This window comes from Mobula birostris, chromosome 4, assembly GCF_030028105.1.
Source record: "Mobula birostris isolate sMobBir1 chromosome 4, sMobBir1.hap1, whole genome shotgun sequence".
NCBI classification, from domain to species: Eukaryota; Metazoa; Chordata; class Chondrichthyes; order Myliobatiformes; family Myliobatidae; genus Mobula; species Mobula birostris.
In genome coordinates this window covers 177,190,400-177,209,539 of record NC_092373.1, presented here as the reverse complement: position 1 = coordinate 177,209,539, position 19,140 = coordinate 177,190,400, and the positions used below count along the sequence as shown (strand labels likewise).

At 35.9% G+C, this 19,140-nt stretch overlaps 2 protein-coding genes across 4 annotated transcripts in view; one reads left to right on the top strand and one right to left on the bottom strand.

The window, feature by feature from the left end:
- Positions 1-5,300, top strand: part of LOC140196796 (histone-lysine N-methyltransferase NSD2-like) — a 107,274-nt gene extending 101,974 nt beyond the window's left edge. For 2 of the 3 annotated variants that reach the window (XM_072256591.1, XM_072256590.1), the window contains exon 23: positions 1,512-5,300. In XM_072256591.1, coding sequence (XP_072112692.1) covers positions 1,512-1,798 — 287 coding nt within the window. In that variant the 3' untranslated portion in view covers positions 1,799-5,300. The remainder of the gene's footprint in view (positions 1-1,511) is intronic. The other variant, XM_072256592.1, reaches the window with a different exon arrangement.
- Positions 1-17,810, bottom strand: part of letm1 (leucine zipper-EF-hand containing transmembrane protein 1) — a 209,136-nt gene extending 191,326 nt beyond the window's left edge. The window contains exon 1 of the mRNA XM_072256593.1: positions 17,726-17,810. The gene's annotated coding sequence lies outside the window, so the exon portion shown is untranslated. The remainder of the gene's footprint in view (positions 1-17,725) is intronic.
- Positions 17,811-19,140: the final 1,330 nt, after the last annotated feature.

Below are 19,140 nucleotides of genomic sequence, written 5' to 3'. Positions count from 1 at the left end.
AAATACACGTTTCTCAGTTTTTGCATGTGCAACAATTTTACCGTTCTTATATTTTGGTAATGAAAACCCCACAATTCTTTTCATACACAGCCTATATCCTTGAACAATTAGCTATTCTGTTTTCTTCATCCAGTTTCTTAAACAATTACAAAGGATGTAACTGAATATCCAACACTTAATCCGTTGATTTTCCTTGTGGTACTTTGACAAACATCATCTGAAAGTGGTTTGCTAACTGCAGAACACACCATAGTTCATTTAAGATGTCACTTTCTTAAAATACTCCAAGGCAGTTGGTTAATTAGATGTGATCTTCCTGAATTTGTATTCACTGCTATTTGCTGAACTGATATACAGATAGTTTTCAAGTCTCCCTGCTTGCCCTCCACTGTTCTGATTTGTTAAACATGTTAAAAAAAAATGTAGCTGCAGTGTTGATCAGGTTCCAGGCTACCAGCATCTCTCCAGTCAATGGGCTGCTTTAATGTTTTGCAACTTTGCGTCATGCCAATCTTTAGCATTCTCTACTGAGTTCCTCTATGGATTTGATGGACTGTGATGTATCAGTTCTGAACTCTATCCCTTAAAGCACTTGGGGACTGACATGTTTTCTTGATTGCTGAATTGTTCTTAAACAGTTGTTTGAAATTTCTTGCACGTTGTAAGAGACTATTGGTTTAATTGAGAGCAAACCATTGGCTAAGAAATAGGCTGAATGACTAGAATTTAGAGATAATGGCAGTGTGTGACAAGCTGTGCCCTAAAGGATCTCAATTATTCACCCATACTTACGTGGATAGCACTTTGTAAGGTTAGATATTCAGATCTGACATGACTCAGTGATGGGCAGCATTATAGGTACTGTGGATAAAAGATGGTAAATTGGTTGTCAAATAAGCAAATATGAAGTTACTTAGTGCTTAAAAGAATAAAACAAGGTCCCTCGATGGTGAGGGAAAACATCTGGGGATCAAAAGAGAAAATCGTGGATTAAGACAGAAAATATCTGGAATGTTGAGTGGCACTTTAATGCATTACACCTCATTTGGGGAATGGAGGGTGGCAGAGAAGTGAAAGCTTATTGGAAATGTAGAGTAAGGGCTAAATGACAGGGGAAAAATATGTAAACTAAGGTTTATTTTATGAAACTTAAAAGGTTGATCAGAAATGTTAATATGTGAGAGGATCAGATGGGATAGTAAAGAAATTTCTGTCATTTGAATAATAGAGAAGGAATAATGGTGGTTGCAAGGTCATTTGGCAAGTACAAAATTTAAAACTAGTATTTTTATTAAACAGCTGTTTAGATAGAGCTCACACCTTCTATTCTGACTAATCTGTGTGATAGGGAAAATAAATTAATGTACATGATTTTGAGTTGAAATGAACGTTAAAGCAGAATGGATGTCTAAGTGTATGTGAGATAATAAAACTGGAAATAAGCATTAATTTTTTTTAATCTATTGCTGTTAATCAGTGCAACATGACTAATATATTTTAATCTTTTTTAGGAAAGTGGGAATGCCCATGGCACCACTGTGATGTCTGTGGAAAGCCCTCTGTTGTGTTTTGCCAATTTTGCCCCAACTCTTTCTGTAAGGATCACGAGGAAGGTACAATGTTCAAGTCCACGTTAGATGGACTTGCTTGCTGCTGCGAACATGACCACTGCAACATGGCGGAACCTCTCGAACGATGCAAAAACCTGGACATCTATCCTTCTCCGAATGAGACAGTTAAATTGGAGTCCAAGAACCCCAAAACCAGCAATCGTACACCAGTAAACAAAGCACAGTGAATTTACTTGAACTGTAGACACTGTTGATTGATGTATACTACCAATGACATTCTTCACAGATTGTCACACAAGAACTCTTTGCAGGAAAGGACATTCTTGATTCCACTGAGCCATCTCCAGCAGTTCCTAACTGCATCTGCACTGATAACTTAAAACTGTGGCTACATAACTCAGCAACCAGCACAGCAAAACTACACAGCATTACATTAACACTGGGAATCTTCCTCCTATTGAACAATGAAAATAGGAGAAAAAAATTAAAGATCAAAATACAAATTGGTATTGAAACTAGAGATTAATAGCATTTATGAATCATTGTGTTATCAATATGATACTTAAAATGACACTATTAGTTGCTCTTCATTGTGTTTATATGCGTTAGTGTAGTTTACATTGATAGTTCAGTACCTTTTGTAACCCTGATGGTCATTATTGCAGTGCATAATCACTCATGTTCAACATTTTAAAGTATCTTCAGGGCTTTTGAACTGTTAAATGTGTGACCACAGGGACTGAAACTGTATTACTGCGGCCAGTAAATGCAGCAGTTGAGGGTCTTTTACTGGAAAATTTCTAGTCAGTTTTTTTATTTAAACCAACTATAATAACAGCAAATACAAGTTCTGTTTAGTCAGATATGTACCAAACTGTGGACCATGTTCACTTTAATTGAAAATGTTTAGATTAGTGTTCATGTGTTACCTCTTGTTTTCATTCTTGTTCATCCTTTAGAGGTTCCATTATCTTTTAAACTTTTGTCCTTGCAACATCACAGCATAAAGATACCAACTGCATATAGATTCAAGACACGTAACATTTAACTTCACGTTGTCCAAGGCATTGTTTGCAGAATTTGATCTTAATAGTTTTAACATTTTATACACCATCTATTCCCATAACACTGTAGCTCCAGCAAAGGTCCAAGAGTAGTCCATTACACATTGGAGGGCTTTAGATTAAGTGGTTACGTTTATTTATCCCAGGTGTCAACAAAGAATGTCGTGTTAGCTTTAAATGTATCTTATTGTGTGATTAGAATATTGTCAATAATGTTATCCTGTGTCTTCATTCAGTAGCAGTGGTTACTCATATTGAGAATACCTTAAGGGATGGTAAATGAAATTCATGGGGTTGGTGTGAGAGTAAAATGTGTTTCATGACTGAATGATGGTAGAGCAGGTTTTCATCTCACTGAGTGTGATTTCCCATTCCTGCGATATTATGTCATCTTGCATCAGTGCAGATATTCTTTCTCTTACTACAGTTTACATCATGATGTTTGGATTCACTGAGCACATAATCTAAATCTTCAAAATCAGAGCTGAAGCCTCTATTACTAGTTCACACAGAATATCAGGTTATTAGGAAATAGAATTTTTCCCTGCTTAACTCTGCATGCTTCAGGGAGATTAGTACACTGCCGTAACACCAGTAAAATTTTGTATCATAATTCAGATGTTGAAAAGCTACTTTTCCATTTGTGTAGATGAACATTTTTTTACATTAATTACTGAGAAGTTCCTAATGCAATGAAATAATAAGATTAAGGGGAAAATAATTGGCATGGTGCAGTTTAGCAAAATGATTAATCAGAAATCCAGCCAAAATTATTCAAACAGATTCTGACTTTTGAACTCAGTGGTATTGTTCACTTTTCAGCTGACAACCTAATGAATTTCATTTTCTATGCCTTTGGAAATAATTTCAAATTATGCCCCTCACTTGTGAGGGGCTACATGTGTTATAACTATGTTGTACAAATGTGTACCTGGAAATTAGCCTCTGATTGTAATATACAACTTGCTATTGTCAACACATTGTATTCTGCCTTTGAAATTAATTCCATTGCATTGAATAGAATGAATTCTGGAGGCAGAGTAGAACATGCTAATTTGACCATATAGCATATTTAGCAATACTGCCCAAGGGTTTAATTTCTAGGAAATCTTTTAAGTCCCTATGTGCGTAGCAAATGTTTATACTCAGTACATACTGACTTGTAGTAAGTAAATTTAAATCTTGAGAATTAAGTGCTGCATTTATATATAGCAAGCTCAATGGGTAGAATTTAGCTTATACCCATAAAATAGTTTCAAGTTCTGGGTGAAGGAGGTATGAATAAGATGTTTGAAATGGGTACTTCTAATTTGAATCCAGCTGTGAGTGAATTGATTGGAGTTAATTTACAGGGTACTTGATTGTTTTGGAATAAAAGTGTCCCACTATCTATTGTGCCACAAAAATGGACTCTGCTGTCCTAGGATTCCCTAGTGACTCCAACAGAGCAACCTGAACCAGGTTCCAAGGCACTTGAAAACTAGAGACAATGCCCTTAAACCTAAGCCGATTAATAAGCCTAATGTCAAAGATACATTGATCATCATTGGCCATAATGTGCAATATCTAAATATATGGTTAAAAGTGTGCATGTGCAATTGGCATGAGAAGCAGACCTGAAATCATCTATTCATAGTGGATGGAAAATTTGGGCAAATGTGAATCATGGGTAATGCACTGAGTAGTTACCAATACGATTTCTCTGTTTTTTTTTTGCTCAGGTATTAAAATGGCTTGATTGTTGAGTTCAAGTAGTAAGCTATTGCTGTCACCTGTCTGCTGAGGAGAAATATTAGATTCCCATAAGAGCAGAGGGTAAATACACAGGAAGGCCTTGCAAGTCTCTACATTTTATGGGTATAAAAATAGGTACAATGAAGCCCAGTTTTTAGGAATTAATAATATCAGACTTCTGGAATAGGTGCTTAAATTGGGTTTATGGCCTTCTTTATGTGTGGATGAAGTACCCAATATCAGTCTTGGATTTCACAAATGACAACAGTCAGGAGATAGGCAGTCAACTTCTACCATTTTGGGATTCTTCACTATGTCAAGGTCAGTATATGGGGGCGGGGGGAATTAGAGTAGAGATAGGAATTTTGATTGTGATACATCTTACATAGTCAACTGTGGGCTGAAAAATGACTTCAAATTCACTTTCACTGTAGGTGATACTGGGTGATACTTTGTCCAATGCACAAAATCCACTCATAGCTACTGCCACTAAAATAGGATGCCAGTTTATTGCATGCAGTTCAAATTACTGCCTTGATCTAATTTCACTTTCACATACTTGACTTCACCAGTTATTGAAACTTACAACTGATCATTTTGCAAAATTGAAATTAAGAATTGGTTTATTTAGAAAGGGTTATGGTATAATTTCTTCAACTCATCTGTACATGTTTAAATCAACCAGGTAACAATTACATGTCTTGAATTCATAATCTTATTGATGGGACATTGCGTATTGAAGCTGCTGTATGCTTTTGACTGTGCACACGTCAACAAGATTTTATTTTTTAAGTTTTGTATTAAAAGACTTGGATACCTAGAATTGCAACCCATCATTTAACTAGCAGTCTGACTTCGTGACCAAGTACAAAGTTACCATAAAGATGGGATTTGGTTTTTTAATCCTTCCTTCTGAACCATTGCTCCTTTTTTGGTATAAATGAAATTGAGCCAGAAGAATTTGTAGTACCAACAATGTACTAAATGATGACATGAATAGTAACAAGTCTTGTGGTAAAGATAAACTATTGAAATAGGCACATATGTCAGAAAGTTATTATGGAAAGTTATGAAGTGATGCAGTTTGGAAAAGTGAATGACAGATGGCACAAATCAAAGATTACAATTATTTTAGGAACAGAATTGGGAATTCAAACAAAAAACTAGCTGAACAGTTGCTATTTCAAAAATAATTGAGTCCTTAGCTTTATAGGAGATAGAGTGCTGAAAGGTAATTGTGCTACATATTGAGTGGTGCTTACACTCCAACTGAGGTAATGCATCCAATTCTAAAAACTATCAAGACCTTGAAGGGAAGCAAAGATATTCCAAAATGCTATCACGGGAAGAGAAGTAGAGAATGATAAGGGAAGATTTAATGTGCTCAGTAGTGAGGGAGCTTTTTAATACGGTTATAGCAACCGGACAAATTTAAGGTGACTGAAGTACCAGTGCAAAAGGGAAATTTTAATCCATTGATACGTCCTTGGAAAGTGTGGTAGGAAGAAATCAAAGAATAATCAATTAAAGGAAATATTTGCGAGTATACAGGTATATTGGAAAAGGTAGCTCTTTCAAAGAACTGGCACGGGTATAATGTATCGGAGTGTCTACACTGAAGAGTTCTAGTTTATCACAGATTATACACACTGCAAATGAGCCACTTTCATACTTTTTACATTTCAACTCTGGTACCCAGCAAATCACTAAGCCTGCCAATTGGTACTTTTGCTCTTATTTTCAAAATGAAGAGTAGGAGCCAATACTTTTGGTACATATAAAAGCAGTAGTTAACTTGCATCACTAATTGAATTGAAGTTTTCTGATGATCTACATTTATTGATTGTAATTTAGATCTACTGGAACTCTTAAGAAAGTTAACACTGGCAGATGAACTATATACTGACCACAACAGATTTCAATCTTCATAAGGTATTTAATATTTGATATTGTGAGCTGTTGTGGTTTTAAGTTGATTTGATGAAAGCCCTTCACACCAGACAGATGTAGAATAATTTTCTTTATCTCCCCCCGCCCCCCCCTGTCCAATGCACCACCACAGCTCCCTTATTTTACACCATATTCCCTTGAAAGGGTTTTTAGAAAACATGTTAATAAAAATACACAGTCCAAAAAATGCAGCTACTTTAAAATAGTCCAACGGATAAAGAGAATATTTAATGAGATAGATAAAATGTTCCGTTACTAAGAATTGTATGACTAGGTTCAAAAAGGAATAGTCAATAAAGAAATATTTTCATCTTTGTGGGAAATTCAAAGTGATTAAATTTGAAATGTAGGCATTTTTGGTTGGTTTATATTTGCATTCTTAGGTGGTCTGAGCTGGTAAAATATATATTGAGAGCTGAGTTGAGCCAGTAACATGTCTTTCATTCAATTACTGTAAATTTAAAAGATCCGCATTTTCTTCCTGCCTGAAAGGACATAGGTGGGCATTTTATATTGTTTACCTACACAGTAGTTGAAATGCAGTGGATTATGCTGAAGACCAGTTGATCTCGTGGTCTTTCTTCCATTTTATACTAAACACTCTTATTACAGGGGAGAAAAGTTTTTTTATATAATGATTCACCCCATGGATAAAAATTTTTGAGTTTTGGGCTACAATTGAAGGGCATTAACTAAACATCAGAAACTTCCTAGCTGTTGTTATGACTAGTTTCTAGGAATAACTGGTACAGCTTGTCAATTGAATAATCCCCCTCGAGATTCATAGAAATAAAGCTAGCCCCATGTTCCATTTACATTACTGAAAAAATTACAGTGACCTCAGAATAATTAGCAACTTTCTTTAATATGGTCCATCTCACACACAAACAATTTTTGAAGCAGAAAATTAATCGGCTTTCTGAATGCTTAGAATAGATGATATTCATGCCAACAGGAGGGCAAAATTGCACTGAGCTGCTGTTCCAGTAAATGGGAAGGAGATGGGTACAAAAGGAAAGTTAGAGAATATGATAAAGTTCCTTTACAAAAAGATAATTAAAGCAATTAATTTTATAAAGAATAAGCTAATTACACCTTTTGAGCCTGCTCCAACATTTGACAAGACCTGGCTAATTCAACTTTGGCTTCAAAAGCTTCCTCCCCACTCTCATGACGCTTGCCAACCTTACAGTTTAAATGCATCTACCCTAAGTTTATTTAATAATGTTCCCTTAACAGTTTTGGGGTAGAGAATTACAAATACTTCCAACCCTCAAATTTCTTCATGTCTCTACCTGACATTTGAGACCCCACAAGAGAAAGCATCTTCATACTCAACCTTATCAATTTTATCCTTCAATTAACTCACCTTTCAATTGTCTGCAGTATATTTCACCAGGTAATTGACTTATATTCGACTTTATAAGTGATCCCCTTTACAGCAGAAATCAACTTGGTTCTCCTTTTCTACACTGCCTCTAATACAAGCAAATCCTCTCTAAGTAAGGGGCCAAGGCTATGTACAGTACTATAGGTGCACCTGTAAGCTTGCATCAAAACATTCTTTTATTGCAACTAGTATGGACTACAAAAGCCAACATACCATTGTCTTTCTAACCACGTGCCAGCCTAATCCATTTATAACACAAAATGAGTTAAAATCAAAGTAAGATGCAAAATAATTTTGGCAGATATTAAGCTACAGCAAAGAGGGATTATTTAACATGTTTACTTTGCAAATAAAATTAACAGGCTAGACCATTATAGAGTCTCTTAATGCTCTTTTTTTTCTTTAACAGGTTCATGGAATTACTTGATGGAACAAACTTTTAATGGATTTCAAGGAACTTGGCAGAAAAGTGTTTTGAAGTTGTAAATGCACCAGTGGAATGATGTAAACAGGGGTGAGAGATGGATCAAAGGTCTGTCCTTAAAAACTACCTAGTTTCCAAGCAACATATGCAGTGTGTATCTAAGATCAATCGCAAACAGAATAGAATCATCTGTTTGTGAGGTTTAATGTTCATTTTAGAAAATGCCTGCTATGGTGGCATAATGCTGCATTGTTGGTGCAAAGTAGATCATCAAGCATTTCTTAGGATCAATTGTTTCAGTTTTCTGACTTCAGTGTTTGGATTTATCCTCATACCCATCTTTCAGTATGGCATGGATTAGAAGGGCCGAGATGGCCTGTTTCTGTGCTGTAATTGCTATATGGTTAAATAACTCATTCACTCAGTATTAAAGAATTGATCTCAAAAGAATCAACTGCAGCTTTTCAAAAAAAATCCAGAGTTCTCAGTGGGAATAAACATTTCCCAACTTCACTCAGCCTGTCCCTTACAATTAACTGTTGTTGGTCAACCTACATGACAAACAAAAATTCATGCCTACCTTCTATGCTGTAACTAACTAGCTTAATTTAATGTTGTCCTTTGTAATTTTCCATGGCTATTGAGGCCATTTTACATGCTGCTATTTTTTTCTCCATTTAGAAGCTACCCTATTCTATATTTTTAAGTATTTGACTGAAAGCTTTCTGCATTGAGATAAAATTTTGTTTTATCACTCTTTCTAATGGATTACTTGCAGGATCATTCTCAGACTAGGATAATTCATTCCATTCCTAACATCCAAGTAATTTATATTTAAAAGGTTGCAGCCTCACTACAATCTTTTGCAACCCCAGTTACATCCTCCTGGTTTTCCTTACTTTCTTCTCTGGGTCAATAAATAGTATTCTGATCTTAAGGTTTATCTTTAACTAACCAGCATCTTGGGAGGCATTTTGCCAAATGCCTTCTGGACATCCATAATAGTCCAAGGACAATTCATTGCAGCTTGATTAAGTTTGAATTTTAAAGATTCATAATTAGTTAAACTTAAGTTATTCTTCACTCACTTTAAAAAAAAATTGTAATGAACCCTTGGAAATGTTATTTTTCCCCCTCTTTTTAGGAATGTTTTATTATACAAATTGGTGAATAATCTGATTTCTGACCCCCTTACTGGGAGTGAAAGTCTTCCTTTTTCTAGAACTTTAGAAATATGATTACAACATCTGTATTCTCCTTATCCTGGCCTGAAATTCAATTAACCTCTGATGGATGCTATTCTGTAATCTTATTATTTCCACTTGTAAACCTTGTGTTAATTTTGGAGGTATTAGTGTTCTGATTCACCACTGATATCTTTCGGCAATGTCTATAAATCTGTGCTCTTCAAGTGCTACAACTATTGAATGTTACTTACTGCTTTTACACGGTTGCCCTCAGATCACATCCATAGAAATTCAGAACCAGAATAGGCCAAACATGACAATTGTCTAAATTTCTAGAAGCAGCATGATCCATTTGAAGTTTAAACAGATTTTACTATCAAAACTATCCTGTACCAATTCTCCTTCAATACCCATTCTATGTATTGATCATTCACTGAAACATGTGAAAGAATGGGCCTTCTGTGATCCTGTTTACATTCCACGATACCATCCTTTGACAAAATCAGTCCACAGTGAGACCTTGGGGAAGCTGCCCCTCCTGATAGTTAAACTCTATAATTAGATTGTGGACTAGCTCTCTAATCTTGTCAGCTAATCCTCAATAAAGGCAGGCATGGTGACCATTGCAATCTTTGGCCGTCTAGCAGAAATGATGAACGTGTAGCCTACAAATTCAGTTCAAAGCTCATAACCTGGACAGCAGCATTCTCAGCCTTCCTGTACAATTTTAAGACCAAAGCAACTACAGCAAAATCATCAAAAGCCCTGGAGAAATCTCACTAATGGTGTCGCCTGGACTGGATAAGCAAACCAACATTATTTTCTCTTTCATCAAATATTGTTTGGATGATCTCAAGCCATCTTTAAAAAGCACAAGGTACCCACCAGCTTATCAGAATTCCTGGCCTCATTATCAGTCAAAATGGAAAAAGGCCATTTATAATGGAATTGAAGCTTAATTCTTTTCAATAAATCTGTTTGGAGGCCCAGTGTAAACACCAGGATGCATGTACCATTTCCCAAATCCACCTACTCTTTCCCACATAGTCTGTGGATCTCACATTGAAATTAAAAGCCATAGCACTTGAATTGAAGCAAGTCCAATCCCATGGGACTGCCCAAGAAGAAGAGAATGGCAATTCTAAACTACAACTTTACTACCATTCTAACCTTAGGGAAATCTTAACTTTTCTTGATTGTTGCACTCTAATAACCGTAAAATTGTGTTTGATTACCCAAAGTTCTTAATAGTAAAATATGACCACATTGCAAAACTTAACTGTGTTACAGGAATAGAATGTCTCAGAAGTGTTAAAATGAAGAATTTAAAATTATTCTTCAACAATCAGGGAGTGCACTTCACTGGATAACAACAGAATAACCAGCAGCAGATAGTTCTTTGGAAGGGCTCAGGGGATAAGTCAAAGTTGGAGCATTAAGCCAACATAAAACAAAATCAAGATGTGGGTTCAATGTCACAGAGAGTATATCATTAGGTAATAGAAATATTAATTTGTTAATATTAATGCAGTTGGCACACCATGATGGTAATTTCTGCTCTATTTTACATTGATGTCATGGATTGTTTTCAGTTCAAATATAACGATATTTATGTCTTTCAGAGAATAGGCCTTGAAATTGTTTAGGTTTGTTGCCTAGATTTTTACTATTTAATATTTTGATGATTAGATCTTCAATAGTGACAACAAGGGGTTAATTGCCACTCCATAGTTCTGTGTGGAAACACTGCACCTAGATGTGCAGAAAGTGAGATTAGCTGCTCAAGTTATAAGTCTTGAATAACTTTGCTTTGCCTGCAATCTACCAATTAGAGATGTATGTATCCATGATAATAATGGTGGAAGTCCCATCTACAGAGGATATCCTTCAAGTCTTGTATGTTCATTGAGACAGATAACCAGTCCTACTACAATGTGGAACAAAGAAAAACATACCAAGAGAACCACCAACCTTTTATGTTTTAAACTAAAGTCAAATTCACAAAGTAAACAGCATTTTACTGCTAACGATCACACGGTACGTCAAATCAAAATACCGTCCTGCCAAATCTAATCACAATGGTAGTAGACAATTTAAAACGTTACTAAGAGGCAGATCCGTGAACATCCCTATTCTTAACAATAGTAGAGCCCTGTATGCAAAAGCAAGGACAGCATTTGCAGCCATATTTGGCCTGGAATTTCTATCTGGGTCCCTCTCGTGGATCAATCCCATTATTACAGAAACAAATTTTCAGAAAATTTGATTCAGGGGCTGCAATTTCAAGAAACTGGACTAGTCAACAATACTCCTATGGCAACAAAGACATGATCATGGTTTCATTACAGCTCTAATGCTGGTATCCATCTAAGAAAGCAAGCACATTAAGCCAAACATCCAACTTGACCACTTACTGGCACATTCTGTTGTGTATCAGAAATGGCTGGAAGTTATTATTGATAATCATTTCAAGTGATACTTAATATCATATAAATGCTTGATTTTGGGTTTTAACCAGGACCATTTAGCTCCTGGCTTCATTGCAACTTTAGTTCAAAATGGAGATGAATACTGAATTACAAAGGCTAGAATAACTGACCATGACAAGGAACCATAGTACTTTTGAAGGCAGTGGGAATAAAGGGAACAACTCTCCAGTGGCTGGTCATAGCCAGCACAAGAAAGATAATTCCAAACATAGGAGTCAATCACCTCAGTTGTGGGATCTTATTGCAGACTTCCCTTCAGGATCAGAGAAGGTTGAGAACTATCCACAGATTTCATATTCAGTAGTTTAGATTAAAATAGAACTATTGCCTCATGTGAAAGGGTAATAATCAACAGAAAAATAAATGTTACCCTCACACTTTTCCCTTATCCTTCAGCTATTGAGTTGTGGAATGTCCACCTAGAAAAAGATGGGAGAAATCCACGACACAAAACTTTTTTAAAGAGAATTAGACATAGAGCTGAAGATCAGGAATATGGCAGGGTTCTCATCAAATTCAAGGCTGATGAAATTGCTGCCTTCTGTTAAATTCATATGAATCTAAGAATCAATTAAATTTGCTTCATAAATGTTGAATACAACAAGTTTCAGATTTGAAACAGAAGTAATAAATCCTTCAATGCAGAATATATGAAAAGATTGGTTGTTATTTCTAGTTAATTAGTTTTGACTAAACCTGTGTGTATTCTTTGCTATTTCCAGTGAGGTATTGACTGAGCTTTGGTATTCTGTCAGGATTCAGTCAACCATTCTGAGTCCAAATCTTAAGCACCTGACAATAATCTGGAAAAGGCTACAGTTTTACCTATTGGCCATTCTTTAACTGAATTTGTTGCTTTATTTGTGATTTCCTAGTGCAAGGAAATTTAAATATGACTTGAGAAAAATAGCACCGATAACAATTCTCACCACTTACAGTAAAACTGTAGAGATCAAAGGAACGGAAGGAGCCCATTCAGCGCTAATTGGAAGAATTAAGTCAGATGCAAAAAATACATATAATTTATCTGCAATATTCTGTCCTCAGCCTTCAACTAGTGAATTGTTCAACAGGATCTTGGAGATTTTCATTTTCAAACATAGTATTCAATATTTTACTTCAGTGTATTCCTCACAATTTTTGTTTTCCCTCAATGCTGTGTTTGGCTTCACGTAATTATAAATCCATTTGCTCCTATGTCACCAAGTATGGTTTTAGTTCTCACAGCCTTTGCCCATGATCTCCATCTATGTTCTCTTCACCATTTCACGTAAGAGCAGAAAGTACATCAATTCTACAGTGATCGTGCCTTTCTGTCTGAACCATGGGTTAGTGACTTCTTCTTCAGCTAACTACTGCAGGTGACAAAGTTATTTCACTCCAGCAGTAAATAATTTCGGACAAACAGTAACAATGAAAAGTAAACATTTGTAAATGTCTTCCATTTCTATCTTCTATTTAAGGACAGATTCTACCAAATGTGGAGCAATTGAAACTAGTCTCAGCTATTGCACTGTGAAGAATCAAATCGCACACTGACCACCTGCCTAATTTCCCTCCAGCTATGAAGAGGGAAAACATAATGTTGATCATTTATTTTAAGTTACATAGATATTGAGAATAGTACACATTTGAACAATCTCAGGATTATGCTACATATTTATTAACCCCAGTTGTACATAAATTTTGAATTTCTTTAAAAGGTGCCAACCAAAGCACTCCCAAAGTAAGCTACTCTTAACACCAAAACACATCAAAGTTGCTGGTGAACGCAGCAGGCCAGGCAGCATCTCTAGGAAGAGGTACAGTCGACGTTTCAGGCCGAGACCCTTCGTCAGGACTAACTAAGGGAAGAGTTAGTAAGAGATTTGAAAGTGGGAGGCACCAATGTAATCCTTATATAATTTCTGTAGTATAAAGCTTAATTGCCACCGTCAGCAGATGATGAGCAAAGTTTAGGGATTAAAAGTAGAAACTTGTCCTCTGTATCTCACTGTCTCACAGGTGAAAGACAAAATCTATAGATAGTTTTCAAAGGAAAATAAAATTGATAGAAGTTGTGGACATTGGTGATAAAAATATCCTAATGATAGTGTGCTGGTTGCTATCTCAGAAGCCACTGTTTAAGATACCGATACATTATGGCTTTGTTCGCACACAATTCCAGCAACACAGTGTTATATCAACATTGAGGAACAAAGATACTAATTGAATTGTGGTTAAAAAAGGGGAAAAAATCAGCATCAGAAAAAAGATTAATATGCAGTACCATAACTTCACTGAGTGGACATGATCAAATTTCAGAAAAACAAGAAGAGCAATACAGCAATTAATTTTAATTCGTAGCTCTGCTACCAAATCACAAAATATTAAATTTTAAAATAGTGCAGCAATTCAGGATTTATTTGATTTTTTTTTAGAAAAGATTTTTTTTTGTAATTTTTCCTCCTACATGCAGCACCACGGGTGAAATATACACCTGGCAGAAAATATGAAAGATAGATTTGACCAGAATAAAAGAGGTAAAGCTTCAAATGTGAATAATATCAAAATCTTAAACAGAAAAAATGGAGGAAGAGGTTTACCAGACCCTCCTTCCATTTTGTCAATGCCACTTGATTAAGTGACTCTAGGGCTGGGAAATTGGACAAAGGAATGGCAAATTGGAATTGAACCCCGGCAAATGTTAAGTAATAAACTTTAGGAAGTTAAACCAGGCCACATTAAAATTCTGATTTATTTATCCCATGTACATTAAAACATACTGTGAAATGTACCATTTTCCATTAGCTCTGGCAAGTGTTGAACAGAGACCCCTAGGGGTACAAGTACATAGTTGCCTGAAAGTGGTGATGTAGTGAAGAATGCACATGGCATGCCTGTCTTCAGCAGCTGTGACAGTGGATACAAGATTTGAGACATCCAGTTACAGTTGCACAAAATGTTGGTTAACTCACATTTGATGTATTATGTATAGTTCTGGCATAATTAAGCTAGAGAGGGTGCAAAAAAGATTCACAAAGATGTTGCCTGGACTGCAGAGCCTGAGGTAATTAAGAAAAGATTGGACAGACCTGGAGCACAGGAGGCTGTGAGGTGACCTTGTATAGATAATATATATGTTTATAAAAGATATGAGAAACAGATATGGTAGCTGGTCACTGTCTACCTAAATGTAGAGGTTAAAGATGGTCTAAGGGACAAGTATGAGGAATAAGCTACCAGAAGACATTCTGGAGGCAGGTACAAGTAAAGCATTTAAAATATGTATGAGCAGATATGCGGACAAGAAAGGTTTAGAGCGGCTTGGGCAAACAGATTAACGTTGATAGGTTTTTTTGTCAGCATGAACAAGTTGGACTGAAGGGCTTGTTTTGTGCTGTATAACTGAATCTATGTGAGAGGCAGTAGGTGAATCACAAATTATATTTTTATATTTGGAAAAGGCACTCTTGCTAAAGCAGAAGTGGGCAATAAATTGAACAGACCATAAATGGATGAAACCATAGATAAACAAAGGAAGGTGCTCAATGACATCTGCTGAAACAAGATATGTAAAGCCAGCTCTACAAGCTCTACCAATACAATTTTTTAAAGTATTGGTTGATGAGTATAAAATAAATATCAAAGAATTACCAAAATTAAATCATTCAAAGGAATTTCATAGATTTACAATAAACAAAGGTGACACAGAAAATAAAGAGACTACAGATGGAGAAATTCAAGATGGTTTCAATATTCATGTATTATACCTGGTCGAGAAAACCACAACAAAGATCTTCCAAAACTTCCGAATTCAGTAATTATCCCCTTGATCATGAAAACAGTTGCTTTCCTTATCATTTCAGAATAGCAGGAGATGTACAATTTTTAGACAGTTTAATGTCTGCTATGAAGAAGTTAGTAGAATTTATTATTAGGTATACCAAGCATTTCAACTAGTACGTTGATCAGATCATCAAATTTGTTATGTGCAAGTGGTGTCTACTGAACATCGAGTTTTTCGAGTTAGTAACTTACATGAAATGGAAGTGTCTCTGGATATTTTGAATGTACTTCCAGCAAGCATTCAATAAGAAAAATAACATGAAACTAGAAGCAATCTGTAGAATTAATGGGTTAGCTGTAATTGGCAGATGCGTTAGATGACATCTGTATAAAAGTGGCTTTGGAGTTGGATGAATGGCTTGTATTCCCATGAACATAGTTTAATTGAGGTGTTTGAATGACACTTCAAAGAAAATCACCCTGTTAAAATGTATTTAATAGGGTAACAGGAGAAATTATTTTCTTTTGGTAAGGAAGTCCTTAATGAGGGGTTGTACCTTTAAAATCCATTTAGCCAGCTGTGATATTAGAAAACACTCATGCAAACAGTAGTGGAAATCTGGCACTCTCACAAAATATTTAAGAGGAAGCTGTCATTGACACAAATTTAGGATTGTAAAGGATACAAAAAAGTAAATATATTGTTAAATAACAAGTTCAATGGGCTAAATGACCCACTCACACACCTGTTTAAAAATGTCCTGCCAATGTATTTTTAGGAAAAGATTCACTATTCAGAACGCTATGTAATCAGAGAAAAAAATCCAAAATAAAATACTGCAGATGCTAGATAACTGATTTTTTAAAATCAAATGCTGGGATTATTAAGCAGGTCAAGTGACATCTGCAGAAAGAAGAATAATTTCTGATTCTTTAAAAAAAATGAATTGCTTAAAATCAAATAGGTACGAGGGGTGATTGATAACTTCATAGCCTAAGCTGGAAGGAGTCAATTTTAGAGAACCTAGCACATTTATTTTTCCTACATTTACACACTTAGTCCAGTGGTCGTGGAGCATACGAATCCCTTCTTTGTAGAAGTCAGCGTCTTGGACCTCCAGAATTGGTCCACAGCAGGGGTGATTGATAAGTTTGTGCCCTAAGGTAGAAGGACTTGAACTCAAGAGTTGAACTGCACATGCATGTAACAAGAGCAGTATAACTCATCTCCTTCTACCTGAGGCCACGAACTTATAATCACCCCTTCAATGGACCACCTGGAGGTCCAAGACGCTGTTGTCACATGCACGTGCAGTTCAACTCTTTGAGTGATAATGCAGAAAGTTTGAAGTTAATAACTCATTTCCTTCTCCCTTAGGCCACAAACTTATCAATCACCCCTGCTGCGGACCACTTCTACAAAGAAGGGATCAGTTTGCTCCACGACCGCTGGACTAAGTGTATACATGTAGGAGGGGACTATGTTGAAAAATAAATGTGTAAATGTGCTAGGTTTTCTAAAATTGACGTCTTCTGCTTTAGGCCACGAACTTATCAATCACCCTCGTAGTAAGTTGGTCCATCTATACCAGGAATGATACAGACTGATCTCTGATCCTACGGCTGGCTTCCAACAAGATACAGGTGTATTACACCTGTGGAATTGTATTCAAACAGCTGTCACCCAAAGGTAATGGATAGAAAAATAGAATGAAATGTAAATTTAAATACCCAATATTGATATAATGTATATATGGAACTAATTGAGCATAAATAGATACCTTAGCAACTCAGCAATGGAGGTGAACTTCAAATCGTGCCTCGTTTCCAGGTGACAAAATTGTACACTGGGATATATTCAATTTTGCCAAATCACAGACAATATTAACATCAGATACCATGTTTTCCTCTCAAATAAACCAGGCAAAATCTGTCCATTAACTTTTGAACATTTAAAATCTATTGTCAGTGTAGCCATGCTGCAAAAATCAGTAATTTTAAAGCATAAAGTATAAGTTCAGATGGGTTTACTTATGCCATAAGGTGGACAAGGCCACAAAATTTGTTAAACATGGAAAGAAACAAAGAAAAAGGAGAATTGTGTGGGTAGATTAGAGAAAGAGAAGATACAGATTTTAAAACAATTACCTTCTCCTTGAAAGCTTGGTGGTGAGCCTCCTTATAACCAGGAATGTCTCCACAAACAAAAGTACCTCAATGCTGATTACAGAGCATCCCAGAAGTCAAGGCCAGCTGTCATAGGAAGAGGAAGTTAAACCAATCTGCCCCAGCTCCTTACAGACAATGCTAGGTATGCTGGGATTTGTAGTCTAGTTAATAACTACAAAATATTCCACAGCAATCTAATTTAAACAAACAAATAAGTAAAAAAGAGATTGTTTAGAATATTCAGTAAATAATCAATTTAACTTTGTGAATTAACATGCACAAATGAAGCAAAAATAGTCTATAACAAATTACTCATTTTTCTGCATCTCAACTTAGTTTTGACCCTGTATGAATGTTCTAAGTTCTAAGTCACATTCCAGGCCCCTATGAGGAAGAGACAGACTGTCCCAGTTCCAATTTTCCACCCACAACCTTCTAGGAAATTGAAAATTACACCTAGTCTTCAAACAAGGACAGCCAGATGACCAGCAAACATCATTCTGCAAGATCTACACTGGGCACCCACAACAAACTGCTGGGTCCTACAGATCACTTTGGGTCAAGAGGGGTGGGGGGCAGCATACTCCTGTGTAATTAAGGTAGTGACTTATATTTCAGATTATATGACCAGCACTGGCATATTCTAATTCACTGGGTTATAAACAGGTAGAAAGACTAAGCTGGTGTATCAGGAAAAAATTACCTACAATTCCAAGGGAAAATGTTGATAGTTAAAGAGACCAGGAGCAATCATGAATGTAGTAATACAATGGGGTGGGGATCCACTTAATTCAATAGACCAACCACAAATTCAAATGATTTGTAATATTTAATTCACATAAGGCTCCAATGTTAAATTCCGGCTTCAAGTATGTTATTATATATTCCATACTAAGATAGTAGCATCATATCTATTCTGATATGATGCCATTATCCACATCAGTGCTTCTGAACAACTTCATTTTAGCAGAACCATGGTTTATCCTTTAACCTTGGATAGATTCTCAGCTATTCAATTTTTCCTACATTTCTAATCTAACTCACTTTCTTGCAAAACAATACAAAGATATGGTTTTATTGTTCTCAACATCTACGTTCAATCAATCTTCTGTAGTATCTGACACTTTCAACATAACTTCAGCACCGGAATGATCTTCTCCCTTCACTGCACTCTGAAGGATCATTGACTATTCCACTCTTCATGATACCAATTCAGTCTGCAATGCTGTGTTTACAATTGCCTGTCAGTTTAATTCTCCATCTACTTCCACGTCTCAGTCTCATCCTAAATAAAGGAACAGTGCGAAGACCAAACTCAAAGAGCTTAATGTAAGGCCAACAAACAGTACTTTATCTTCTGATTGGATTGATTACAGCACTCCATTTTCTTTATT